This window comes from Tenebrio molitor, chromosome 1 (genome assembly GCF_963966145.1).
Source record: "Tenebrio molitor chromosome 1, icTenMoli1.1, whole genome shotgun sequence".
Taxonomy (NCBI): Eukaryota; Metazoa; Arthropoda; class Insecta; order Coleoptera; family Tenebrionidae; genus Tenebrio; species Tenebrio molitor.
The window spans coordinates 38,452,310-38,479,955 of NC_091046.1; the positions used below are offsets into that span (position 1 = coordinate 38,452,310).

At 37.9% G+C, this 27,646-nt stretch overlaps 4 protein-coding genes and 1 long non-coding RNA gene across 12 annotated transcripts; 3 read left to right on the forward strand and 2 right to left on the reverse strand.

Annotated features, from left to right (window-relative positions):
* Positions 1 to 5,298: 5,298 nt before the first annotated feature.
* On the forward strand, positions 5,299 to 8,179 carry LOC138123567 (hemocyte protein-glutamine gamma-glutamyltransferase-like). The gene is made up of 10 exons (XM_069038320.1): positions 5,299 to 5,446; positions 5,500 to 5,707; positions 5,758 to 5,885; positions 5,937 to 6,072; positions 6,125 to 6,526; positions 6,576 to 7,002; positions 7,054 to 7,212; positions 7,264 to 7,493; positions 7,549 to 7,709; positions 7,767 to 8,179. Exons 2-10 carry the CDS (start codon positions 5,500 to 5,502, stop codon positions 8,052 to 8,054), a joined length of 2,139 nt encoding a protein of 712 aa, XP_068894421.1. The 5' UTR covers positions 5,299 to 5,446; the 3' UTR covers positions 8,055 to 8,179.
* A 635-nt stretch (positions 8,180 to 8,814) lies between these two features.
* On the reverse strand, positions 8,815 to 10,498 carry LOC138123659 (uncharacterized). Of its 2 annotated transcripts, none has more exons than XR_011156879.1 (2): positions 10,364 to 10,498; positions 8,815 to 10,308 (listed from the first exon to the last, which is right to left on the reverse strand). It is a non-coding gene; the product is annotated as an uncharacterized lncRNA (long non-coding RNA). The 2 variants fall into 2 exon arrangements; XR_011156880.1 differs by having other exon boundaries at positions 8,815 to 10,318; positions 10,364 to 10,481.
* An 84-nt stretch (positions 10,499 to 10,582) lies between these two features.
* LOC138123607 (metallophosphoesterase 1-like) lies at positions 10,583 to 16,254 on the forward strand. 2 transcript variants are annotated; one of them, XM_069038378.1, is made up of 5 exons: positions 10,583 to 10,723; positions 10,788 to 11,187; positions 11,237 to 11,497; positions 11,549 to 11,780; positions 11,830 to 16,254. In XM_069038378.1, the coding sequence occupies exons 1-5, from the start codon at positions 10,710 to 10,712 to the stop codon at positions 11,976 to 11,978; spliced, it is 1,056 nt and encodes a 351-aa protein (XP_068894479.1). In that variant the 5' UTR covers positions 10,583 to 10,709; the 3' UTR covers positions 11,979 to 16,254. The 2 variants fall into 2 exon arrangements, with proteins under 2 accessions (XP_068894479.1, XP_068894487.1); XM_069038386.1 differs by having other exon boundaries at positions 13,205 to 16,254.
* Positions 16,255 to 16,404: 150 nt separating this feature from the next.
* On the forward strand, positions 16,405 to 26,042 carry LOC138123623 (uncharacterized). 3 transcript variants are annotated; one of them, XR_011156871.1, is made up of 5 exons: positions 16,405 to 19,328; positions 19,376 to 19,766; positions 20,638 to 20,877; positions 22,906 to 23,252; positions 23,920 to 26,042. XR_011156871.1 is itself a non-coding variant. In XM_069038393.1 (5 exons), exons 1-5 carry the CDS (start codon positions 19,270 to 19,272, stop codon positions 24,012 to 24,014), a joined length of 1,005 nt encoding a protein of 334 aa, XP_068894494.1. In that variant the 5' UTR covers positions 16,405 to 19,269; the 3' UTR covers positions 24,015 to 26,042. The 3 variants fall into 3 exon arrangements, 2 of the variants coding, with proteins under 2 accessions (XP_068894494.1, XP_068894500.1); XM_069038393.1 differs by having other exon boundaries at positions 22,906 to 23,125; XM_069038399.1 differs by having other exon boundaries at positions 19,394 to 19,766; positions 22,906 to 23,125.
* On the reverse strand, positions 24,244 to 27,114 carry LOC138123578 (heparan-alpha-glucosaminide N-acetyltransferase-like). 4 transcript variants are annotated; one of them, XM_069038356.1, is made up of 8 exons: positions 26,816 to 27,114; positions 26,324 to 26,652; positions 26,174 to 26,274; positions 25,999 to 26,120; positions 25,364 to 25,831; positions 25,031 to 25,307; positions 24,854 to 24,978; positions 24,244 to 24,795 (listed from the first exon to the last, which is right to left on the reverse strand). In XM_069038356.1, the coding sequence occupies exons 2-8, from the start codon at positions 26,566 to 26,568 to the stop codon at positions 24,433 to 24,435; spliced, it is 1,701 nt and encodes a 566-aa protein (XP_068894457.1). In that variant the 5' UTR covers positions 26,569 to 26,652; positions 26,816 to 27,114; the 3' UTR covers positions 24,244 to 24,432. The 4 variants fall into 4 exon arrangements, with proteins under 4 accessions (XP_068894457.1, XP_068894440.1, XP_068894450.1 ...); XM_069038339.1 differs by having other exon boundaries at positions 26,324 to 26,679; XM_069038349.1 differs by having other exon boundaries at positions 26,780 to 27,114.
* Between the last annotated feature and the right edge of the window lie 532 nt (positions 27,115 to 27,646).

A 27,646-nucleotide genomic window follows, 5' to 3' on the forward strand; every position in this document is an offset into this window, starting at 1 on the left:
ATGTTACCTAGAGGGCACGCGGTTCACGGTGGTGACCGACCACTACTCCTTATTGTGGTTAAATAATCTGAAAGATCCGTTGGGACGCGTCGGCAGATGGGTCATGCGCTTGCAGGCCTTCGACTTTGACATTGTACACCGGAAGGGTAAGGAAAACGTCGTACCGGATTGTCTATCGCGAGCGGTGGCTCCGGTTACGGCCCAAATCGAACAATTGGAGGCGGCCAAACGAAAGGGTGACAAATTTATCGAGCAGCTAATTCAAAAAATTACCGAGAATCCATTGAAGTATCCGAACTTTAGAGTCCGTGACGGTCACGTCTTCAAGAGGGTTAAACGTCGTGACGGGGAGCTCGACCCGCAGTGGAAGTGGGTGGTACCGAAGGGTTCGCGAGATGAGCTGCTCAAACGGTATCATGACGACGCAGCCACGGGTGGACACCTCGGCGTCTATAAAACATATCATAAGATCCACGGCAGCCATACTTGGCCCCGGATGAGAGCGGACGTGTGTCGTTACGTCCGGAGATGCCCCGTCTGCGCCAGTGTCAAACCGGAACAACGGCCACCAGCCGGAACCATGGGTTCTCGTCCCGAAATTTCCCACCCGTGGCAAATGATTAGCGCAGATCTGTTTGGTCCTCTACCACGAAGTACGAACGGCCACGAGTACGTGCTAGTCATCACTGACTATTTCAGCAAATTTCCATTATTCGTACCGGTCCGATCGCCAACAGCACGCAAGGTCATAGACGAGATAGAGCGAAGAGTGTTCTTAATGTTCGGAGTCCCGGAGTTCATTATCGTGGATAATGGGGTACAGTTCGGAAGGAGTCGTGAATTCCAAAACTTTTTAAATAATTACGGAGTGAAACCGTACTATAATTCTTTATACACTCCTCAGAACAACCCCACGGAACGGGTGAACCGGACCATGAAGTCACTGATCGTCTCGTATACGGATCAGGATCAACGGAAATGGGACGAAAATTTAGATCGCGTCGCGTGCGCCTTAAGAACGGCCAAACACGAGGCTACCAAACAGACTCCGTACCTTTTAAATTTCGGAAACGAAATGATAGACCACGGCACGGGACATGAACTGCGAAGGACGCGGGAATCGCTGGACGACGGTGCGGAAGCAAACCCACTTGGGGAACAAGTGACGGAGTCCAAGTTGGACAAAGTACGGCGCGTGGTAACGGGGCTCATTAACAGATACCGGGATAGAGCGAAACGGTACTACGATGCGAAGCGTCGGGAAGTTGAATATGCGGTGGGTGATCTGGTTTGGAAACGATCCTATCCGACAACCGATGGCACCAAACATTTTAGCGCCAAATTGGCAAAACCATTCGTAGGTCCGTTTACAATCACGGAGCGCCTCGGTAAAAATGTCTACGCCCTCGTGGACGATCTCGGTGTCTACAAAGGCAAATGGCATGTAAAGGACCTCAAGCCAGATCACACACGCGAGAGCGAGGACGATCATGATTCCAGTTGCCCGGAGTTCACTGGACGGGAGTATGAAGACTCCGACGGCGGTTCCGACACGAGCTCGAATGAATAACGTTCAATCGTGTTTCGCAGTCACCAGGACAATCTTCAGGTTTTCTTTCTTTTTTTGAGTCTCTCCGGACTTCACCGGGACCAACCGGAGCGAACGGCTAGCACGTGGCCTCGGTCCTACGTGTCGGGAGAAAGGACGGCATAAAAGGGGGCTGCAAAGTTTTGTCGGGACCTGGAGTTTCCAGTTTTTTTTTTCTTTGTTGGATCGTGAATGTCGCCAGCGTCCTCGTCCATTTTCGATGTCGATTTTTGAGCTTTGGGAGGTTGGTTGGGAGTGCGGCAGGTCACTTTCGCGATTTTTTTTTTTTTTTCACCGGTTCGGCTCGGTGTCGAAGAGCGAACGGTCGCGTGGTCAACATTGGGGGTGACAAGTGAGTCGTTGCGTTTTGCGTCTCCATTTTTTTGTCTGGTTGTTGCGTTTCGTGAATCCGAGGAGTTTCTGGTTCGCAAGGGACGAAAGTTGTAATTTCGGACGTCCTGTCGTCAAGGTTAAGGACCCGGAGGACGGTAGCGTGGTCGTCGGCGTGGTGCGCGGGCGGTCCGGGGCGAAAGAGGGAGAATCGTGGTGAGGTTCACTAGGGGCGAGTGTCCTCTGGAGGGCCGAAGTTGAACGGTCGAGGAACTCGGCGCCATAGCGCTGCGGCGGATTTGGAACCTCACGCACGGAAGACCAAGAGTGGTCGAACGCCTAGTTGCGGATTTAATTCCTTACTTTTGCACTAGATCTTCGCGCCGTCCACGCGACGAAGAAGACCTACTACCGTGATGTCGTTCCGTTCGGGAGATTGAATCGGTTTTTGACAAAGTCGCCAGTTTTTGAATTTTGCAACTCGGGGGAACGAACGCACGATCATCAATGTGGGACGCGGGCGAAGAGCGCGCCGACGGTTTCCAGCGGCTATTTCGAACTTGACCCACCAATGTTGACAGTCTTCAGGGTTTTCGTGTGTTGTTTTGAAATTCGTGCTCGGTTGTGGTAGCAACGGCTACACAGCCGCACATGGGTTATCAGTTTTGCAATTCTTTGGGAGGATGGAAGGGCGAGCGGAGGTCTCTCTCGGGGTAGCCAGACCATCAAGGCGCTCAGGAGTAAACCCCAAATTTCAGGGCAGTCCAGCAACCGAGTCAATTTGCACAAATGACTATTGTTTCAAGCCGTTATATCGACGTGGCTGTCGGTTCCTTCAGATACGGTAAAACGGACCCCTTATCACTCCGAAACTAAATTTCAGCGGCTGCGGCTAAATAGCAGCAAGGGGTGTGGGAGAGTTTTGTTATTTTATGTTTGGGTTTTAAAGTTTTAAATAATTTGCATACGATCCTTCTGATCGCGTCAGTCTGGCAGGACTACAAACTGCTAGGTCTGTTCCAGAGACCTGGGGCTTCACCCCGAACAGAATCATCTACTGGACATTCATCTTGTAAGGTAATTTAACTCCGTGGTCGAGTTTACTATGTTGGGGGTCCACCAGTTTTCTCTATCGGTTCACGGTTTGTAAAAATTTCGCCCAGCTCAATTTTTATATTTTAGGGGGGGTCGCGTGTTACGATTTAAATCGCCGCGCGATTGTAAATCTTCGCGATTTTTCTAGAATGTTCTAGAATCCATCGCGACGGAAACGTACTCGGACTTCCGCCGAAAAATCTGCGCACAGAGGGGGTGGAAGCTATAAATCGGGGGAACCTGAGACAGAGCGAGGATTTTTCACGACCTTTTGCCGGGAGTGTTGTCAGTGCCTGGGGAGAGTCAAGGGGACAGTGATCGAGTGAATTTGCAGGGCCGACGAGACGACGTAGTGGAGTTCACGAGGGCCGTTGGAGACGATTCGTCTAAGTACCACCGCCCACATCGCCAAGCGGATCACGGACTTCACTACGGAAGGTTGCAGACCGAACGCTTTTGCGGATCAGGATCTCGTCGAGTCCTGTCAGTCCAGGTCGTCCCCGGACTCACCGGAAGGTGCCGGATCTACCCACCAGCAAGTCCGGAGCAATGGTGACACCCCAATTTTTACAGGCCGTAGCTTCTCAAAGTTTTCGGTTGTATTTTGTCACTCCGTCGAACTAATTGAGCGTTTGTATTTAACTATAGTCAAATTTCCATTGTCACTCATTATTTCGACGGGTGAAAAGTTCTATCAAATTCCTTTAATTTGTATATCGCGTTTAGGATTATAATTTGTTCCACTGTTAAAGTAGCAGTTTTGTCATAAGGCGCGTCATTTCATTAATCGTATTAACTAAGAAAAAAATTCCTTATCAAGTCCGTCGGGTTTTTATATTCACGAACGATTATCAATCGGTGAGTGACCTCGCCAGGAATTGTGTATCGCGCTCACCGAACATTTTTTTGCGCGTGGTTCTTCACCGGTCCGTACCGGAGAAAAACATCTTAACTTCAATTTTTTTTGGAGCGAAGGAAGACTTGGAGGACCTCCCCGCTTATGCGGGCGGCGTAGCCGAATAGCGACGTTACGTAGGACCAGTCGGCCTTCCTCCTTCGCTAAAGAAGGGAATTTTTTTTTACTGTTTCGCCGGTACTCGTTCGTTGAATATCTGGGACCCGGGGGACCCTCCGAGGAGTTAGGGTTATTCAATTTTGTACACGCCATAGGGCTAGTCAGGCTTCGTTGTTTCCTTTTTCATTTATATCATTATTTTCATTGTTTGACATCTGAATAAACGATTAGTTGGAAGATTGTGTATCATTTCCCGTACTCCGGGCTGTTCTCACCAATTTTTCAGCTTCAGTCGGCGTTTCTCGTGGTTCGCATTGTAAACCGAGTCGAAGCCACGACTTGTTCGTTATACCCCTGAACATTCCGGATTTGTAACCGGTAACAGGGTTGCCCAGTTTCTGGAGCGTAATTTATAACGTAACAGTAGCTAAGGTATGGTTTAGAAATTTTGACAACTGAATGACACATCTGCCCAGTTTTCCGTGTCCCCAATAGTACACTATACCTGCTGCAGTGTTGGTAAGTGCAAACAATGCATGTTCGAGGTTGTTTATACATCAAAATTTAATCAAAACGTCAAAATCGCAAAAATCGTTGATTAATGAAAAATAGTGTATTAATGAGGTCCATTAATACACTATAATTTAGACAAAAGAATTCATTAATTTTGAAATTAACAAGCGGTCAACGGAAAAAGATTTTAAGCGATTTGGAATTCTTTAAGGACTCGTCGAACAAAAAAACGTCGTATTCAACTCGTTCGTGTGTTCTTTATGACGCTTGTAGACCTCTGACTCTGACCCACTCATGCCATAAAGAGCCCAATTTATACACTAACTCGTTAAATAATATACTATTTTCTCATACATACTTCTCTAAAAAGCAAAAATTATACAATCGATGGCTCAAAGATGGTCATGAAGGAAGACAAAATCATTATTTCGTAAACCCAAGCAAAAAAAACTTTAAACTATCAAAGCAAATGTTAGCTCTTAGTAAAATAATGTATCAATAAAACAATTGGTTATTGTCCTGGAAAGTAATTACATATTAATAAAATACATAATACAAATATTTCCCTGAAGACATTTTTCACGCATATGCAATTGCAATTGTTTATTTAACAATTAACCAATAAACATGAAATAAACAAGAACTGATAAGTGTTTTTTTATAAAACCGCAAATCGAACACCCACAACGTGACTGTTCTTGTAATCTGCAGCTTATCAAAAGAAGTTTATTTACATTTGTGGTTTCACCTCAGGAAACTTTACACATTATTGGGACAGGAAACGAGCAATTAATTAATCTGAATTCACTTATTTGATTGCTACTTTATTCAAACGCATAACGACAATATTTATTTCAGTTTACGTCGTCGAGTAAAACAGTAACGAACATTTTGTCTCTTGCACGGTACTTTGAATCTTGTTTTCTATTTTACTAGTTAGTTACATCTTGTATTACAGATGAGTGAAAACTTGCAAGTGGAGCTTGTTTATTTCTATCCTAAGGAAAACTCCAAGCCCCACAAAACCGATAAGTTTGAACTGATTTACGATGAGCAGAATCCAATTCCGATTTTGCGTCGGGGTTTAAAATTCACCATCGCCGTGCGCTTCAAGGCTAAGACTTATGATCCACAAAAGGATAGAGTACGCCTGATTTTCAATTTTGGTAATTACAGTTCTCTGTTTTCTACATTGATCGTTAATAAAAATTTTCAGGTCCAACTCCTAATCCAGTCAAAGGAACTCGTGGTTCAGTCATAATTAGTCCTACCAGGACACGTATTGAAGATAAGAAAACTTGGGGTGGTAATGTGCTTGATTCTGCATCTGATCTAATCTTAGAAGTATTTTTTTTATCAACATTTTGTGAACATTTTTTTTTATGAAAATTTTAGATATTTGCTCCTCCTGAGGCACCAGTCGGAGTGTGGCAACTCCAAGTTGAAACAAGTCGGATAAACTCGACTTTACCTGCCACTGTTTACAACCACGAAAAAGACTTTTACATCCTCTTCAATCCGTGGAATTGCCGTAAGATCTCTTCATTCAATTACCAGTCCCAGATAAAGACACTATTTTACAGATGATTTGGTCTACATGCCTGAAGAAAGACTTCTCGACGAATACATTCTGACCGACGTTGGAAAAATATGGGTGGGTCCATATGGTTCCAGCAGGGGTCGCGAATGGGTCTTTGGACAATTTGACGCTTGTATACTGCCAGCGGCCATGCTGATCTTTGAAAAGTCAGATTTGCCGCCAGCAAGTCGTGGCGACCCCATAAAGGTGAGCAGAACCATTTCCAAACTAGTCAACAGCAATGACGACGATGGTGTCCTGGTGGGGCGATGGGACGGAGAATATGACGATGGTACTTCCCCATCCTCCTGGACTGGATCTGTTCAAGTCTTGCAAGAATTCCTGGATACGCAATCTCCCGTGAGCTATGGCCAGTGCTGGGTCTTCTCAGGAGTTGTCACCACAAGTTACATTTACAATTCCTGTTTTTGCTCGTGGTAATAATTTACTTCCAGTTTGTCGCGCTCTGGGCATACCTTCGCGGGTGGTTTCCAACTTAGTGTCTGCTCATGACGCTAACGCAAGCCTCACCGTTGACAAGTACTACACTGCTAACAACGAAGAAATGGACTACGATCCTAACAATCCCATGGGCGAAGATTCCGTCTGGAATTTCCATGTCTGGAACGATGCCTGGATGGCGCGACCCGATTTGCCACCGGGTTACGGTGGATGGCAAGCCATCGATGCCACCCCTCAAGAAACTTCTTCCGGGTCTTACCAGTGCGGTCCCTCCTCTTTGGAGGCCATCAAAAAAGGCCAAGTCGGGTTTAATTACGACGTTGGATTCATGGTTGCTTCGGTGAACGCCGATGTGATGCGTTGGAAAGAAGACAACACCAGAGAGCTTGGTTTTGCTCGTATTTACACCAACAAATACCAGTCAGTTTATGCTCGATCGATTGGTTATTTATTACTGATGATTTGTTTCAGTATCGGTCGACTAATTTTGACCAAACAACCTTTCATTTTTGATCCAAATGGGGACCAAGATCGTCAAGATGTCACATTGCAGTACAAGGCCCCAGAGGGTTCAAAAGATGAGCGTATGGCTTTGTATAACGCCGTCAGAGCAACAGAACTCGCAAAGAGGTGACAAATTCAACGTAAATTTGTAGATTTTAATTGTTATGTGTGTTACAGCTTCTTTGCCTTGCCGGACGCTGGACTGGAGGATGTGGAATTCGATTTGGAAGAATTGGAAAGAATCAAAATCGGTGAAGGTTTTTGTGTTGTCGTTCATGTGAAAAACAAAAGCGATCAAGTACGAAGCATTAAAGCGATATTGTCTGCGGCTAGCGTTTTCTATAATGGTGTTAAAGCAAATATGATCAAGAAGGAAGAAAAGGACGTGGCATTGCAGCCTAAATCGGGTTAGTCGTAGTTAAGCTTCTATACCTAAAATATTTTTGACGGTGTTGTCTCTAGAGAAAACATTTAGAATGACGATTCAAGCTGACGAGTACCTGGAAAAACTGGTTGAATATTGCAACATGAAGCTTTACGCTATTGCTTCGGTTAATGAAACTCGTCAAACCTGGACCGATGAGGACGACTTTGAAGTACTGAAACCCAAAATCGATGTTCGGGTAATGCTCCAAAAACACATGTTCTAACACAGTTTTAAGTTATATCTATCTTCTCAGATGCCGCCTGAGATTCCCATTGGCAAACCGACAACTGTCACTTTAAGATTCGTGAATCCTTTAAAGAAGGTGCTCACAAATTGCAGATTTAATCTCTCCGGTCCCAATCTAATCAGAAATCAGATCATTCGTTACGCAGATGTCAAACCGGGGGGTCTGGTGAAAATGGCCACGGAGATAACACCGAGAGTTGTGGGGGATCAGGTACTGGTGGTGACATTTTCGTCAAAACAACTCCTGGACATCAGAGGCTCTGCGAAAGTTGAAGTGTTAGAGGATGAGGAGTAATTTTTCAAAATGTATTGATGTTCTGATTGTTTTATTCATTTTCATTTATGCCGTTACATTCTGCTTTTTATATTCTTGCTTTGTTATATTTTATGTTTTTCATAATAAATATTGCATGAAATGAATTGTTTTCCTAATTAATGTTCCACATTTCTGTAAAACACTTTATTAATAAATGAACTTCATTAATGAACGGGATCGGCTAAAGAAATATCTATAAAATAGTAAAAAAGTATATACACTTACTAGTCTAATAATTTAATGACGCTAAGTTAATAAAAAGGATAAAACCCTTTATCCAAAAATATCTGCTAACTTTGTTAGGTACATATTTTACGTGTATGTATTCCGGGTTGTCTAATAAAAAGTAGTTCATGTGTCACAGCACAAAACACCTAATATAAGAACTGAAAGTTTCTGTGTTCAACGTTGGCAACGCAAAATACTGCAAGGGGGGCGGGGAGAGCAAACTAAATGACCGCGGGAAAAATCTGACCGCCACCATCTTCATAATGCTCCCTACACGTTTTTTTTAATTGTCAAGATATTAAAGTGGAAATAGTAAATTTGGTTTAAAAAAAAAAAATGCTTTTTCATTTTAAAATCTTACTTTAGTTTTAAAAAAGTAGAAAAATAAAATTAAACAAGATAAAATTCTGAAATTCCCGCAAAAAAATAAGTTAAAATCAAGAAAAATTCAAAACAGATAAAAACAAAATAACATTCACTTGAAAAAAGTAAAAAACAAAACAAGATAAAATTCTATAAACTCAACAAAAAACTTTTAATATAAAATAGTCTATTACAGTAAAACAAGGTAGGTAAACCTAAAAAATCACCCACAAATCATAGCACTATTTACATCTCAGTTTTTTCATTTTCTTTTTATGTCCCTGGGATACTGCGGAAAACTTCTTGTCCCAGCAATATTTATATGTAGATTAGAAAAGTGGTACACTTATCTAAAATTAAATTAAAACAATTGTGTTCCACGCAATCTATTTGCCCAAAATCTATCTTTTGTTTAAAAGAACATTTGTAAGTGTATTCCAGATTTCTCTGAAAACCACACTTATCAAAAAATTCATATAAACAGTAGTGATGTATATGTCCGTCTCTGAGAGTTGTCCGCTTCTTTAAAAGTTGTCAGAAGATTACGTGGAGTTAAATCTCTGGAAAATAAACTGTTCCGGCAATTGGCACAATCAAGAGTGTCAATATTTTTGAACACCCAGCCTGCAACATACGCAAGACCTTGAGTATCTTCAACAGAAAGATCTCTCAAATTCTGGGGTGATGAAATGCAATCATCTTTGAGTATGTTCCACAGAAAAATAATTGATCGAATCATTGTCTGCCAACCGCGAACAAATAAATACCGATTCGAAAGATCGGCATCGGTCCCCAAATCAATTAATTTCCACTTGTTCAACTTTGTCAATAATTTTGTTCAAGTCAAAATGAGGTGAATTTCGCAACAAAGCACATCTAAAGCGCTTATGATCAACCGGCTTGCTATTTGCATTATTCAATGAATCAAACAAATCTTCAACTTTTTGAACAAATTCCGCCGTGAAAATAGTCTCAGCAGGCAGGGTCACCTTTTCATAGTACTAGCCATGGAGTTGTTTAGTTGAGCTGCAGCAACCTTCACCTTCATTTTATCGTTTTTCAGATTAAAAGGAAGTTTTTTTAAATTTCAGCAAAGATTTGAATGTTTTTTGCTGGTCAAAATTAAAGACAGACTCAATGTGGATTTTGTATTTCAATAATGCATTACGCGTATTCTTTAAAAGATGTAGAACATTGAAAATGGTTACAATTGGTTTATCCTTAACAAAGAAATAATAGGAACTTTGGCGGGGATGACGCTAATTAAAAAGTGCTCTCAAAACTGCGCAAACAGTGGACAAGACGTTTAACCTGATATCTTGAAGTTGTGAAATTATTTCTTTGATAAGGAACTTCAAATTTGCTGTTTGAACAGTTTTCGAAGCGAAATTATAGGCAATTACTTGTTTCTTGTTGCCATTGCTTCCTGACTCCACGAACCATAAAAACAAGTGCATGGTGGGCTGCATTGTTTGTTCATCCTTTGATTTGTCCTAAATGACCAACATCTCAAACCCACTTATGTATTGCTGTACACGCTCCTATGAGCTATGAGTGAAAGCCTTGACAAAGTGAAATTTCATCAAATAAAGTACAATTCCGATCGGCATGATTCATTTCTACTGACTTGATTCTTGATGTTCTAAAACACGCTATGTATCTATTGACATTGACACCAGTGATGTCTGAATTCTGACCAGTGTCACACGAAATTTTAGCCAAAATCACAGATCACTCACTGTCACTAATGAGTAATGCAGTGATCTGTGGCCAAGGCCAAAATTGCTTTTTGAGGCTTTGCTTTGACAGATCGGGATGACCGTAACGAGAGGACGAGCGCAACACGCAACACAGCTTGAAGTAGACGCAATTGACACGTGTGTTCGGTTAAGTTTACGTTTTCGGTCAAATGTACAAAAACATAAAAATGTGGTTTTTATGTTGTTATTTTGCAATTTAAAGGCCCATTACGTAAATTTTTATTATACAAAAATGTGAACCTGACTTTATGTAATATTTTAAAATGTAGACTAGCGATAAAACATGCGATTATACAGGTAAATTCATTACTACTACTACTTTCGCTTTAATTAATTTAGCACCTTTATTGATTGTTTTTAGGAGATGTGTGCGGAAACCTTTTTTCTGCATATGGTTCTTAATTGTACTTATTTACATATTTTACGTCGAATTTTATACATATTTTAATAATACATCAAGTTGGTTAGAGCCCAAATGCGTGAATCAAAAAGATTGTACAAAAATCCTCTTAGTCGCAGACCCCCAGATTATAGGACAACGTAGAGAGATTATACACTCTATTACACCATTTAGTATTATCGACAGCGATTTATACCTTAAAAAAACATACTACTGGGCCTTTAGATTTACACAACCTGACATTGTTATATTTTTGGGCGATTTAATGGATGAAGGCTCAATAGCGCCCGATGAAGAATTTTATGGTTATGTGAGGCGGATTTTCGATATTTTCATTGAAAAATCACCATCTACTGTTAAAGTAATTAAAAGTTTACATCTAAAATCATCATTATATTGTTGAATTGTAGCACATATGGCTCCCAGGTGATAATGACATAGGTGGTGAACAATTTGATGGAGTGACCAAACAAAAACTAAAGAGATTTCACAGAGCTTTCGCCCAGCCTGAACTAATAACTTACAAGAATATCACTTTTTTCAAAATTAATCGTCTGATTCAAAGTATTCCTGTATTTAAAGACAAAAGAGAATTTTATGACACTTCTAGAATTTTTATTGGATTAAGCCACTTGCCTCTGATGTTTATGCCCTCACTATTTGTTGAAAAAGTAAAATCAAGACATTTTGATATCAACCTGTTGCAACACGTATTATTTTAGGTTTTCAACAAGATGTTACCTCAGGTATTGTTTACAGCTCATGAACACAAATCAATGATTGTTAGTACCGACGCGTTACTCAGACAAGATCGCCAGATCATTCCTGTGACACCTGACAATAATAAAATATACGAATATACATTGGGCAATACTGACATGTACGAATTTATTATACCAACGTGTTCATATCGGATGGGTACTGACAAAATCGGTTATGGCTTTGCTGTGCTTGGTAAGTATGTTACTTTGGGTGTTGGTAACTTAACGCTTACCGTTTACAGAGCGCAATGAATTACGCTACACTGTGCTGTGGTCTCCGTCCCGTTTTAGACAACTCTCTAATTACTTAACGCTCATATGTTTTGTCCTGTTGGGCTTGTGCTTTCATTGTTGCTGTTGTAGAAACTCGGCACCTAAAAGGTTTATCTGAACCATTATCAGTACCTGCCAAGTAATTTTAATTGAATCGCGCTTAACTCTTGTGTCAAAAATCGTGAACTTAAGCATAATTTTAAATGTTGCATTTTTATTAGGATAGAGACGCATGTCGTCTCGATTTGCGTGATCTGCAGTTGGTTGTGTTGACGAAAAAAATCTCTTATCTAGTACAAATCAGTATTTTGCTAATTCTCTAGTTCAAGTAAAGTACTCGTGACGAATAATCTTAAAACAGTGAAAAGTTACATATCTGAAAAGTGATAGCCTCTCTATGGTGCACTCTCGGAACACCAGCCGTGAAGTTCGCCAAAGTGCAGAAAATATTTTATTTGTAAATGTAAATATGTGTAGAAAAATATTCTAAATGCCGTATAGATAAACCAATTCAACGATCATGCTGTACGCGGTACTACAGATCACACAAAAATTGTCAGTCTGATTATACTGACCAAAATGTTAGAATTCGACAATGGATCAAAGTTACGCGACATATCTTTTAATATAAAATAGGTATATATGGGAAAAAGATAGGTATTATATTTGTAAGTATTAGTCGTTTTATATCGTACTAGATAGTTAAAATACCTAGGGCCAGTTTACAGAAGCGAAATTTAGTTAATCGTAATCAAATGCGAGATTAACTGAACACGTGATCAAAATGAACCAATCGAAATTTCGAATTCATGGGTTAATCGCGCCTTAAAATTTAATTCGAATTAAATATTTAATTCTCTTTCTCTAAACTGGCCGCTAATCTGTTAAAGAAATTAGAACCAGAAACTTATTGAGCTGACAAATTGTCATTGAAGATGATACAAAGATCGTGATAAACTTTGAGACCGCTTTATCAAATGTTAACAATTTCGTGACGATTTAATTTAATATCTTTGCATTGTATAATAAACTTTAATTTTATCTAGAGACGCAAACTGCATTTGCTTATGTTTTGAGATTAAGTATTTTTTCCACTGCATCGAGAATAATAAGATAAGGTGCCAAATTAAATTCAACTTAAGTATTTGCCTTTATTTCGTCGCTTTATGACGACTCATTCGAAAAAGGATGACATGACAAAAAAAAATTATAATTTCTACTAACTTTTAATGTCTCAACTTAAGCCATTTGTAAGAGGAGCGTACCTAACATAACTGCTTAAATTTATATAATATGCGACGCAGTATGACACAGACCCATACATACATTCATATCACGTTTTAGTGATCCTTTACTTTGAGGAGCGATTTCTTCGATTTAGTTAAAGAAAAGTACAGTACGATCGGAAAAACAGCAACAACCGTCAAGTTTTTCTATTAAAAGTTAGAGGAGTTAAATAATTTTCTCGAACAATAGTAATATTTAAACTAGGGTTGTCAATTGAACCACAAAACCACTAAAGGCACAGTCGATTTTTTTTCGATCGCACGGTATAATGACTAAAAAATACCGTTTCTGAGTTCGATGCCGGTAAGTCGTAAACCCGGGTTGTCATAAATCAAGTAGGTATGTATAATCACAGCTTAACACAGGCACATGCAAATTTCTTTTGTTGGGAAGAGACTTGGGCTCGGCTCACGTTAACAAATTGGCAATCTTCGTTCTGAAAGCTGTGTGCGGGCGTAAGAGTGAGAAAACATGATGTTTGGAAGATGCCAGGTTAGAGCAGCAAATCCAAAAAGTTGAATTGTAACATTTTAATACCAGTAATATTAATCTTATAAATAATTATTCATGAAATGCTTTGGATACACTGGAATCTGTCAGCGCTTCGGTCGTTTTATAGCTTAGCGGCATCGGGCTCAGAAACAGAGTACAGTTACGGCCACGGAATTTTGTCAGTTATTTTACTGTCAATTCGAAAAAACTTGTGTAGCCTAAGCCTTATTGTCATTATGACTGATGTTCAAAATTTTTGTGACAGAAATTCTGTCACAATAAAAATCAAAATGCCACCAGTAACGTTTTTGTTTGATAATTTAATTCATGTATAAAAAATCCCATAAGCCGCGATGCATTTGTCACTTTGACATCGGATAAAGTTTGCCCTAACTTTGCATCTGGATAAAATGTGCTTAAACTTCCATAGCAAATTTTCTCGAACCTGATTATTGTTTGTTGTTATGATAACGAACCAACAATCTTAAACATTGACACAGCTTATAATAAATTCAAGTGCAAAATGGTCAATTCAATTTTTCATAATTACCTACCTATTATTATTCATTAAATTATCTCATCGAATTACGGTCGAGGTTTTTTCGTCCAGGATAAAATTTCATTTTTTAAACTCTAATTTGGTTTCTTTTTGGTAAGTTGACTTCACAAACCACCAGATAAAAAAACTCGTCCTTCGGACTCGTTTTTTTTATTGGGTGGTTTGTGTCGTCAATTTACCAAGCAACCAAATTATCGTAAAAAAAATCAATTTTATCCGGACCAAAAAAAAGCCTCTCGTGTAAATACAGTCGACAAACAAACTGACATCCATGTCAAAAATTCCAATCTGAGGTTAGAAATATGTAAAACCTGTTTTACAGCTAATGTCAGTTGAATAACAACGACTGACGAAATTCCGTGCCCGTGACTGTACATATACCAAATTAGTTTCTATGGATTTATTATGAGTTGTTGAAATCGGTCTCTACCATGTACCTACTATGGCGGACAATAAATTTAGGCCGGCAAATTTCTGACATTTCAAAAAAGTCAATGCAAGCGACCATTTATTGTCATTATGACTGATGTGTCAGTTTGTCAAACTGAAGGTTTTCAAGCTGTTTGGCGTTTCCTTCGCCTTTTTCGTAACTTACAGATCATGACGCACCAGCATATAGTCTATTTTTTAATCAAAGAACCACGACCTGTTGATTTAGGTTTGTAAATATAAAATTTTACTAAATTTAGGGAATTTAATGATATCTATTGGCTATACCAGCCAACGTCTGTCATTTTTAATGTCCTTGAAAGTACGCAAACTCGCAGCTAAAATTTGAACGTGTTATTAAAAATGCCTCGCAAAGTAAGACATTTATTAAACTCTCAAAATAGTTGTTATTAGTTGTTATTAACTTTATTAACATGCTGCGCTACTAATATCTCTAATAACCTCAATTTTTATATGATGAGATTTTTCACCCTATGTCAAAAGTGTACAATGTTAGCTCTATTTTGGGTGTAAATTGCGGTGTTGTGGTTCTTTGATTAAAAAATAAACTATAACTGATTTGTAGTAGCACTTCTCTCTGGTGCACGCTTCTTTTCCCAATTTTAATTTTGATTATCGCTGTCACGATGACAAGAATAACAAAAATCGAAAATGGGGTTAGTTGAACATAATGCCAGCTTCACAATTTGATGTCAAGCCAATGACAGGCAGGCCTAAATTTATTGTCCGCAATAGTATAACAAATCTTTTTAAGGTGTTTAACTTAATTGATTTCGTAAAATTATTACACGTATACCGGTTGTTATGGAAGTCCACGTAATAAATTTAAGCCCCAATAGAACTCTTTAAAATAAATTTTTTTACAAACTAATCTTTTTTTTAGTCGAATGTTTTTTTTTTACATTTTTCTAACCCCTAATTTGACACTTGGCTCATGGGATAATCATCAATTGCACCGAAAGAGTGAATGAAAATGTTTTTGTGCGATAAAAACTTTACAGTTTTTTGAAGAAAGAACGATCGCTGTTCTAATACTTAACAGTTTTTACTGTATTTGATTTGAGTATTTTAAATTAAATTTAATCGAATTTTTTTTTCGTACTTCATTATCATTGGATGTGTAAATACTGTAAATTCATGAGCTGGTATGAATTTTAGGGTTCAAATTATATTTAATTTTAACTCTTGTTTTGAAGAATGTACGGAAAAAATGATAAATTAGAAAAAACATTATTTACACAAGAACTCGTCAAATAAACTACTATTAACGAGTCCTTTTGATGGTTAAATTTATTACGTGGAATTCCATGACACCTGGTATAATAGTAGGTACTTACTCCGTTGTTTTTATATCATCTTGGCATTTGCATATATTGTTATTTTGAAGTTACCACTTGTTTTTTATACAGCCACTTAAAGTTAGTGCCACATGTTAATTGTAAAGATCTCATTGTACACAAAGCGTTATAATTATCTTTAATATTTCAGATTAAAGGAGGTTTTTAAGAATAGTGTAGACGTGTTCTGTAATTATTTTGAATTTTAATATGATTTTTCTTTGTATAAACATTGTTTAAAATTAATAAATCTCATCGAAAACCAACAACTCTACAGCGTGTTATTGAAATACGTTCAGAAAATTTAAATGGTGATAGAACTCATAAAAATAAATTACTTTTTTATTTAACATTTTTTCGAAAAATCTTTCTAAACCCAGATACAATTTTCATTCGTTTGATCGTAAATTCTGGTAAACTTCGTCCAGCAAGAGATTGGGATTCTCGCTGAACAAACTATACCCGCCAATGTGTCCGCGCGTACATTAAAAGTGAAAGAAGATAAAAACTTAGATAATCAAACAAAAACCAATTCTTTATTCGTAGTAAGTGACTATTTGACTAAGGGCCGGTTTTTTAATCGATGATAAACATTTTGATTAGCTAATCGTTGCTTCTTGCTCAAAGCAAAAATGGTTTTATGTGCTTTGGCTGGTTTGTCTGCCTCACTGCGTTCGGCAGTCAATCTACCAGCCGCAGCACATAAAACTTCATTTTTGCTCCTCATAACATAATATACTATTCTCATTTCTTGGTACGTACTTTCAATAACATTTTTATGTCCTTTTCTTGATAAAGCATCAGGTCTTCTTTTTTTGACCACCGAAGATTTTTATTCGTCTTTTATAAACAATTCACCAAAAAGCCAGCAGACTCACGCCGAACTATTTTACCGGGAAGAAGATCGTCATTGTACCTCGTAGCTTACTGCAATCCAGTTTCACTTTGCCCGCTGTATTTTTCAAAGACAAAAATAAAAAACAGTTTCTTTCCAACTGAAAGAAGCTGGTATATTTGCACACAAAGTGTGCTACATAACCAAAAGAATTACCTAAATGAACAGGATGCAGAAAAACCAATTAGTGTCTTACCTATTTCTTTCAAAACCTCTCTCGAATATTACAAATTTTGTTACTAAATCACAAAATGATCACAAACCCTCTACGCTATGTCACCAACACACACTAGACGACACGAACAGACACCTCGATACATGCAGAGCTAAATGTATACAGGTGTCCCCAAAAAAAAAAGACGAGTCTATAACTCCCTTATTTATAGTTATTTATACAGGGTGTCCCAGAACTGGCTCCCCAGAGAAAAAAGGGAGCCTTAGGGCGAATATATTAACGTGTATTTTGAACAAAAAAAGTCCTATCTCAAATGATAACCGAGAAAAGACATTCTGAAGTTGACCAATTAGAGTTGAGCATCATTAAGGTGGAATAATCGCAATTTTGCGTTGCCTAGGTTTCCTTTTTATCCGTAAACCTCTATAATTCTGTCCATTTGATTTGGTCCACTACATTTATTAGAATGATTGTTTACGTCAGTTTGACATTTGTTATAGAATTTCGCTGCGATATCATTTAACATGTATTCTTCCTGTGAGTACGTAGATATGATTCTTACTTTTGCGCGATGTGGGAACAATGCATGTGAAGCAGTAAGGTTGTACCGTGACAATTTCCACAAAGACAAAACAATCCTGAAATTAATCGCTCGGGGTCGAGAAACGGGTCAGATGCAGCCAGTTCGAAGAAGAAGTTAGGGGTGCTCCAAGAAATGTAGGGACTGTCGAACACGAGGAAGCCGTACTGAATGTCTTTGAGGAAGACGGCACCCGGAGTATTCGAACAGTTTCTCGTGAAATGGGTTTATCCAAGAGTTCGGTGCAGAGAGTTCTAGCTGATAATAGGAGGCATCCATACCACTATACACGAGTACAACATCTTCTGCCAGAGGATTATCCAATTAGGCGAGACTTTTATCTATGGTTAATAAACCAAAACGATGCTTCACACTTCTTGTCACGGATATTGTTTTCTGATGAGTCGCTATTTTGCCGGTAAGGTTATTCCAATTATCACAACCTTCATATCTGGGCAGAGGAAAATCCAAAAGAATAATTTCTCAGAGGTTTTCAACATAGGTTTTCTGTTAATTTGTGGACTGGGCTATTGGGCGATCGTTTGGCAAGTATAAGCGTGGTGGATCCTTCCATTTGTTAAAATTCCGAATCCCCGGCTCTAGATTGGACCGTTTGAATTCCCCGCAAGATAACGGGGGCAAGATATGTTCAGTTCATTGGAACGGAGCTACCTGATTTACTTGAAATTGTACCTCTTGCTTATCGCATAAATGACTGGTTCCAACATTTTAGCAGAAACGTTCGGGAAATTTTGGATAACCAATATCCACAGCGCTGGATCGGTCGAGGAGGACCGCATCATTGGCCTGCCAGGTCTCCAGATCTGAATCATTTATCGGCGGCCCATAAATTCAGAGGCTGATCTGAGAGTCTGAATTCAGGAGGCTTGGTTTCAGTTACTGAAGAAATGATAACTAACGCTACTACAAGAAGTTTGTTACGTAGAGCACAATTGTGCATATAAATGAATAGTCATTTCGAACATCTGCTTTAACATTGTTACCTATTTAAATAAATGGTTCTTTTTAGAATCGCCATTTTTATTGTTTTATTGTTTTATTCCTCCGATAAATAAGGGAGCTATGGACTCCTCTTCCTTTTTGGAGACACCTCTATATACCAACTGTTGAAATTAATATTAGTGGATTATGTGATTAGGATCTGAACCCACGAAATAGTTCGTAATTTAAACCGCAATCTTACTTTGTCCGCCTATTTTACTTTGCCCGCCCTTCCCCTACTTATGAAATAAACTTAAAAAAAATTACATACAGGATCATTATAAATTATTGTCCCATCGCAGTAAGCGTTGGTGACATAGTTAAATGTGTCGCAAGCCTCATAACATGAGTGAGACGAGTAGCGCTACCGGGGTAGTGAAAATCTGTCTACTAGTTTGTCTAACGTTGCGAGGCTGGCGGCACATCCAAAATTTGTGTGGGTTTTCAACGCCAACTGCGATGGGACAATCATTTATAATGTGTGGTTCTATCTATCTATCATTGATTTATAATCCATCATTTACTTTTGTTCTCCCTTACATTTTTACGTTATCAGAATTGAATAAATAAATCCTTATCAAACCTAAAGATTATGTATTATTTAAACATCGTTTAGGATTAACTCTAGAAAAATGTGTGTATTATTACGGGTCTTCAGAAAAAGTGTACGTTCTGTTCTAAGAAGAAATACGTAAGTATATCTATAAATATATGTTAAATATATTTTTTGATTTTCAGACATACCTACCTTTTCAGGAAATTCATTTTATTAACAGTGATAGTATGTTGTATAGGGTTGTTCGTATTATTAACTTTTTTCTGCTCCAAACGTGATTGGTCACCCCTTAACTGCACTAATCACAATGAGTGTATAAAGATTCTTCTTGTATCAGACCCACAAATAATTGGAGAAAAAAACGAAAAAGTACATTTTCTCACGCCAACAACTGTTTGGCACTGTGACAACTACTTAAAAAAGAGTTACCATAAAGTGTACAATTTCGTGAAGCCAGACGTCGTTATATTTCTTGGTGATTTAATGGATGAAGGTTCTATAGCAACTGATGCAGAATTTAAAAGATATCGAGGCCGATTTTTTGATATATATCCAAAGTCTTCCTCCAGTAAGGTAATCAGTGAACACATGTCTCAACGCTTGAAATTATTGTTGAATTGGAATGTATTGTCTATTTTTGAAGTGAAACTTTTTATGGGAGGGTCTTGAAATTCTGATCGGCAACCTTTTTGTGTGACGAAAAGTGGTGGGGGTAAACACTATGCGGTCGGCGAGAATGCATTTAGCGCGTAGCCAAAGCACTGGCACAGCTGCGCTGGCGCGTGAACAGAAATTGCGGCGGCCCCAGATATCAGGTTCAATGTTCAAACGTGCAAAATAGCAAAATAATAGTTCTTTTCGATATAAGGACGCTGTCACATTATTTTTCAGGTCAGGTCAGGTGTAGTCGGCGTTTTAATTTTCAATATTTAAAATCCGCGCTTAAAGAGTTAGGGGCGGAGCGTGCTTTGGCCACGCGCTAAATGCATTCTCGAGTGTCTCGCACAACGGTTGCGCCAATAGTTCCATCTCACTTAAATGTAAGTTAATCTGTTTGACACGATACAAACATCCCTTAAAATTGTGTATACTTCTGTCTATGTCACACTCACGGCATTTATCGATAATGTCCTCTCTTTAATTTGGAGGCTTAAAAATGAACAATGAGTTACGCATTTCGATATTGTTTAGTGTTATCGTTGTTTATAATTTATTTTCTTCATTAAAATATACAATTTTGTTGTGAATATGCTATTTAAAAGTGATTGAAGAATAATTACAATGTTTCCCTGTAATACAAAAGTTTCACTTCTATCGTGCGTCTTTACGACACATTCTGTTTATTTTTTTAATTACAAAAGCTCATGTGTACCTATTGCATGCGTTGTACTGTTAAGATTCTTGGGTAAAATTGTTTCATTACAAATAAAATTATTTACATCAGTACATATGGCTGCCAGGTGATAACGACATAGGAGGCGAAGGTAATGAGCCAGTAAATAAGGAGGCTTTAAAGAACCATTTCTACAAGGCATTTCCAAAATTTACTAGTCTATCTTATAGCAACATTATTTTTTACAACATAAATGGAATGACGGATAGAAAATCTAACAGTACAAATAACGAAATAGTAATTGGGCTAAGTCACACTTTAAAACTGACGCTACTACACAACAAGGAAAATGTATGAATCTATTTCTGCCGAGATATAATCTGTTCACATATCGCAGATCCACCAACACCGCAATTGACATAAAAAATACAAGTGGCAGCACTGTCGAATTTGACAAATGAAATGTTAGGTCAGGTCAGGTCAAGTACACTGTTGTCGATCCTATCGATTTTTATGTAAATCTGTCGGTTTTCACTTTTCCCTACCAATTTACCGATTTAAGTCCCCCATCTTCTTTGCGCTTCATATGTACAGTCACGAGCAATAAATTTTGGTCGTCAAGGTCATTCTGTAAAACAGTCGTAAATACATAACATGTCATCATGTTGTATGGCATTAATTGTCATTTTTTTCTAATTTTTTTGACACTTTGTTGACATGGGCATAATCAGGCAGGGAATTTTTTTAAATTTGTGACAATCTAACCTAATTTTGAAGTGACGTTGACGACCAAAATTACTGAAAAAGAAATACTGAATCTGTTGGTATAACAATGAAATTTGGCTAATTTTAAATTTACCATCAAAGTATCAAAGGGGGTTGTCTCTGATCAAAGGTTCATTTTTGTAATAGGTAGCATAAACATAACTGGCATAACCAAAAATGTTTTTAATGTGGTCTCAAGTTAAAAAATCCGCTCAGTGCCAATTACGAGTCAAAAAACACCTGTACTTTTCAATTGTTTCATTGCCAACAGACTCAGTCATTGTCGTTTCAATGTGCCACAGCCATCTCTACTTACAAGCCGTGAAGTTAAAATTGGCAACACCGCTTAGTCGCCTTCAAGTGGGTCTACGCGCCAGGCCGCTCAAAGCGCCTTATCTAGTTAATTCGTTTTTTGGTAGGTAATTTTTTTAAATTTCATATAGTAATGTAATGAACTAATGATTAAAGGATGGATAAAAGGGAAACGTATAAAAATAGTAGTTTATTTAACGAGTTTGCGTGTAAATTGTACTTTTTTTGGCATGAGTGGGCCAGTTTAAAACGCGAGTGAAACGCGTTTTAAAGGGCCACGAGTGCCAAAAAAGGACACATTTACACACGAACGAGTTGAATACAACGTTTTTTTGTTCGACTAGCCTCTTAAAGGCTCAAAATTCGCTTAAAATCTGTAAAATTAGCTTGACGTTTCGTTTTGACAAGTTGTGACATTTATCAAAATCCGTTCACACAAGAGAAAATTCTCAAATTCTGACAGTGTCGAACAAAAAACATTATTAAGATTTCAACGATTTTAATACTTAGTACGGTCGGTGGACAAATAAAACTGGGACACTTAAAATTGAATCTACGTAAATCAGACCATTGAATAGTCAATATATTTGTCAGTGTCTATATAATACGTCATACCAAAGTTAACCTATTTGTAATAAAGCCGTAATTAAACGATGCAAATTTGTAAATTTTGACTAATGTGATTGTCATTTTTGTCCCAGTTTTATTTGTCCATCGACTGTACATATTCGCTAATTATTCAAATTGGTAAGTTTTTTCTTTGTACTACGTTTTTCATGTTGACAAGCATTCTTTTTATTTTGACTATAATTATTTAACACTATATTGCTCATAATTAATGCCGCAAGGACGTATATTTTTTCACATGGTGTTCCACATTCGCATACAACACTAAAATCAACATAAAGGTTATCTGATTTTATACTTTTAATTGCTAATGTGGTTAATACTCGTACTTTTTGATGATTCTTTTTGCTCAAGAATTGTTAAATACTTCTTCAGCACCAATTTATCTCACTGTTTTTGAGTCAAACTCACAAAAACACTATCTAACAAACGTGGACTGATGAAGGATGAAGGAATAGACCCACACGCGACGTTGCCAGATTTCTAACTTCACGGCTTGTAAGTAGAGATGGCTGTGAATGTGCCAACTTGTACCATCTTCATTTACTCTATGGGATTATAGAAACATTGATTAACATAAATCAATGGCTGGTGGATCTTTGAAGTGACGAAATATGAACAGGCTATATTTTCCAGCACTTTTGTGCAGTAAATTTTAACGATTTATATTTCTAGATAGTTGACAGTACACGACCACGAATAGTTTTCACAGGACATAATCATGTCGCCAACATTATAAAATGGAATGGTAGACACAAAGTCTTCGAACCGATCGCGGATAATATTACACTTAACTATTCCACGATCAATCCTGATTTGTATTATGAGATACAAGTGCCAACCTGCTCGTATAGAATGGGGTCTACTCAAATTGGTTATGGTTATGCGGTGATTGGTATGCAAATTGTTTTCTTCCTAAATCCTTAGCTTCAGTAGCTAGAAGCTAGAACTTTGATTATCGCTCGGCATTTGATTGAGGAGACTATGAAGGACAAAGAATATGCCCATTAAAAACATTATAGGTATATTGCCTGTATGACCGGGTCATCTAAGTTTAATTTATTATTTAATCTCTCGAAATGTGATCACACTACATTTTTACACTATTGTTATCGGGTCTTCAATAAGCGCATTACAGATATCTACATAAGGCTGTTAAAAATTTATTGTCCCCGGCGTAAAGTGAAAATGAAATAAAAATCATTTGAAATTTCCAACACTTTGTTCACTTCAACGTAGGTGCTAGTGTGGTGCTTCTCTGAGTACAAAATTTGTTCAGTGGATTAAGTTATAACAGAATCCCAATTAGAAACGCTCACGAAAAAGTTACACATTTAGTGAAAAGAAAAAATTATTTATTGTAGGTATGTGACGTCAGTGAAGCCGATCACGCAGAGCTGCGTGGTGTGGACGTGATTACTACATTACTCAAGTGAACAGAGTATAGTTTTTTCCTTTTGTGTCAGGGTCAATAAACGATGAACCGTTCTCATATTTACATTATCTAGCAATGCTTTTATAGAGTTAAAAAGAAAACATATTTTTTTTTTGGAAAAAGTTACGTGACGGTGATAGGTAATCGAAGTTCTACTGTATACATCGTAAATATTCATCATTCATAATAATATTAATTAATTTATTTATGTTGTGATAATTTTGAAATTAAACTATTTACATATGTATTTTCAGAGAAAAGCGAAATAAGTTATCAAGTTTTATGGACACACGATAAATACCCATTGTGTGTATCGTGGTTGTGTTTTATATTCTATGGATTATTTTAGGACATTACAATGAAGAGAAAAAGGATGAAAGAAACAATTTAAAATATAGGCATTTATAACTGTAAATTTTTATCATTGTTCTAAATTAGTAATATGACAACCATTTCATTATCTGACGGATGTATGTATAGATGGTAAAAAAATATTTAAAGATAATAATAGACAATGCGTCTACATATTTATTTAGCTGATAGGAGGAAACAAAGGTGGACTGTATATAGTGACGCAATATATTAAATAAATTTATTTTTAATAAGTCTGAACTATAATTATATCATAATAAAAACAAGAAAAATCAAATTTTTATAATAAAATTAACAGTTCACTCACTAATAATTTTGGGAAAATTCAGAATCAGTCGTAGAATATAATTATCGAACAAGTAAACTGGTTACACATTGCACAAAAACAACTCAATTTAAAGTGCGAAAAATACGTTACGTTTATACAAGAAAATAGAAATGGCAACCCACACAGCAGTCCCCCAAAGATTCATAAACAAGTAAGCGCCGTGCGTTTCGCTCGTTGGAGTCCAAGCAAACGGAAAGGTATCTCTGAATAATTCGTGCCCCACGTACAGAAATATCGAATTCATCCCGGGATAGAAGAAGGGTCTGCCGCCCCACTTTCTCAAAATGTCAACAATCACAAACAAGAACGACTGAATAACGAAAGCCATCCCTGACAAAACCAACGCGAAAGACAACGACCACAGTTGCTTGTTCAGGGGGATCAGCCCGTCGTTTTCTTTGAATTCGCAAAGCGCTCCGCCAAGAAGGCCCTGCAACAACATCACAATCGTAAAAGTAGTGGCGTCAAGATTCGAACGCAGTACTTACGGTGGCCAAGCCCCAAATCAACCAACGCACCACTTTAGCCTTCACATTTTGATACGTGTTTAAAGTGCGGCCCGCTTGGACACCTAAATAAACGGTCAAAATGGAAGTGAGCGTCCCAAGTATTCCTAAAACGTGACAAATGTACTAAAATACACACAGAGAGTTGTTTCAGGTTACCCTCGGGGTCCAAATAAACGTCGATCTCGTACAGCTTTTTGCAAGCGGCATTTCTATACATGTGCTCCCCAAACACTTGCCTGTCGATGTACCCTGCAATGCCTCCCGTGCAATTAAAAAAATCACCGTGATCGTCCAGGCCCCCTGGACCCAGGTATCCTTTTCCACAGCCGGGCACGTTCGCCAAAAATGTTACACAAGTGTGTATTATTACCAAGACTGTTACAAAGAGCCACTGGGGCCACGCCACGGCGACGTCGTAAATGCAGGAGACGTTCTAAAATTCAAATGCGAAGTTACTACCGCAACTGATCGTCTTATGAAAATTCGCACCTCAACTTCAGACCTTTTCGTAAACGTTATTTCTAAAATTCCCACCACGAAATAGGTGATGCCGATTCTCTGTAAAACCCCGGGGAATCTGAGGGAGCCTATCGTTTGCAAATTTTGGTTTGAATTGATTATCACACCCAAAAGAATCAATATGAAGCATCGCCTCATCACGTTGATGACCAATTGACGGCGCGGCACAGCTCTTCTCAGCTTGGCTTGCAGGGACACAGCGAAAGAAACTCCCATGAGCCACATGAACCACGGAAACACCAAGTCGGCAACTGTTATCCCGTTCCAAACTGAATGTGAGAAAAACCAATACTTTCCTCCTCCATAATTCACGAAAATCATCACCATGATGCATAAACCGCGGAACACATCAATAGATTTGATGCGATGCGGATGCTTACGTACCGACGGTGTTCTTTCAATAACTAGGGGAGTCCCCGCAGAAGATCCACCTAAATCCTAGTAAATTTGTCGTCGATTAAAATTTATCCCAAGGTGACCCATCACAAGCAACAATCTCCCAAAAATTGTTTACAACCAAAGTGAATACACTTGGAAAGATTTTAAACAAAGATTGTACAAGAGGGTCGCTTCGATGGTCTCCAGTCTAAATGATTAATAATTACATTTTCTATGTCTGTATTCCAAGCAATAAAATTTCTTAAACGTCCTGAATTCTTGTAGATACACTTGACCATGTACCACAACGTCCCAAAGCAAAAAAGAACTATAAAAGCCGTGAGAATTGCTGCAACATGCAATTAATTAAATAATTCAAAACCTTCAAAAAATAATATTTACGTAAATAAGCGCTGTCTGCAGGGTCTTTAATGAATATTTTTGAACATTTTTCTGTAATATTCCACCCATAGCGATAATGTTCTGACAATAACTTTGTAACGCTACAAAAACATCGCTTAGGGATAAAAAGTACATATGAAAGACACCTACCTGCACTGGTTTTTTCCCTGCGCCACAAAGAACAGCTCTAAAGGATACCGCGTGTTCACAAGTATTGAGGTGTTCTTGTGTGGTTCTAGAGTCGTCAGGTTTTGAAAATGACAATTGTGACATTCTGTGTACTGCCCCAAAACCGATGCGGTGTCGTTTAAGGTGTTCAGAATGTCGATGCAGGCTTCATCGAAGATGAAGTTGGGGTTTCGTTGTTGGCACTTGTTGACGTTTTTGAACAGCATTTTCACAGGCGTTGTATTTCGGAGAAATCTTCAACGTTGTTCGATATATGTGTTCGTGCCAGAATTGTGAGTCACGCAACAAATCTACACCATCATTTGATCGTCAGTTTACTGATCGGGGATATAAAATAATTTTTGGTATATCACATACGCCACATAAATACGAAACTGATATTTAGTCAAAGTAAATAACAAACTGATGACAACTTACATTAACAACAATGTATGATAACAACACACTACCTACTTTGAGTCATGGAATCCACTTGCACTGTTCCCAACTGTTCCAACTAGAGAGACACCTCTTCAAATTCCAAATGAATTTGACAGATTTAACACAAATAACATTTGCCGACAGAGGCGGCTCGTGAAGGAAGGGTTTGTACAATTGTACGTATTTGTGCCAAAATTTTTCATGGATTATTTAGGACCGTCGTCTGCGCTGATAAAGTCCATGTAATATGTAATACCTCAAGGCATCCTCAAGACAGTAAAATATGCTTGTCTAACATAAGAATTTTGAATGAAACGGAAAACTACTAAAAAAATACGTATGTATATTCTTAGGGTCGATGGACAAATAAAACTGGGACACTTAAAATTTAATCTATGTAAAGTTTGTCTCAATTCTAAATTTCCACCAACACTGCATTCTACGTTGGAAATACAACCGGCAACACTGTTTGGTGAAAAATGCGTCGATTGTATTTGTTAGGTTATCTGTTAATTTCCGTTTTTACAACTCAAAATTTTAGAATAAAGGTAAAGAACGAAAACCTTTTTTAAAATGCAGCAAATAAGTAGGTAGAAAATCAAATTCTAAAAGCAAAATAAATTTATGAACAAATTTTAATGTTTTCGAATCATGTTTATAAAATACATAATTATATTACCAACTTTATTTATAAGAATCCCCAATTTTGAAATAGTTTTATTTTGCCAACATAATTCAACAGGTATATATTTACCTATATGCCGTTCACGATTGTTTTAAACACGCAGGAGGCCACGATATTTTTTTGTTAGATTGGCGCGTCTTGTCAATTCCCTAATTGATACAGTGTAATTCAATTATAAC

Coding starts and splice junctions, on each gene's coding strand:
- LOC138123567 (XM_069038320.1), top strand. CDS start 5,500: ATGAGTGAAAACTTGCAAGTGGAGCTTGTTTATTTCTATCCTAAGGAA. Junction 5,708..5,757: donor ACGCCTGATTTTCAATTTTG/GTAATTACAGTT, acceptor AAAAATTTTCAG/GTCCAACTCCTAATCCAGTC. Junction 6,527..6,575: donor CTCAGGAGTTGTCACCACAA/GTTACATTTACA, acceptor ATTTACTTCCAG/TTTGTCGCGCTCTGGGCATA.
- LOC138123607 (XM_069038378.1), top strand. Junction 11,188..11,236: donor AATCACCATCTACTGTTAAA/GTAATTAAAAGT, acceptor GTTGAATTGTAG/CACATATGGCTCCCAGGTGA. Junction 11,781..11,829: donor TTATGGCTTTGCTGTGCTTG/GTAAGTATGTTA, acceptor TACCGTTTACAG/AGCGCAATGAATTACGCTAC.
- LOC138123623 (XM_069038393.1), top strand. CDS start 19,270: ATGTGTGTATTATTACGGGTCTTCAGAAAAAGTGTACGTTCTGTTCTA. Junction 19,767..20,637: donor CAAAGTCTTCCTCCAGTAAG/GTAATCAGTGAA, acceptor TATTTACATCAG/TACATATGGCTGCCAGGTGA. Junction 20,878..22,905: donor TACTACACAACAAGGAAAAT/GTATGAATCTAT, acceptor TTATATTTCTAG/ATAGTTGACAGTACACGACC.
- LOC138123578 (XM_069038356.1), bottom strand. CDS start 26,568: ATGCTGTTCAAAAACGTCAACAAGTGCCAACAACGAAACCCCAACTTC. Junction 25,832..25,998: donor GGAATACAGACATAGAAAAT/GTAATTATTAAT, acceptor CAAATTTACTAG/GATTTAGGTGGATCTTCTGC. Junction 24,796..24,853: donor TGATTTGGGGCTTGGCCACC/GTAAGTACTGCG, acceptor ATGTTGTTGCAG/GGCCTTCTTGGCGGAGCGCT.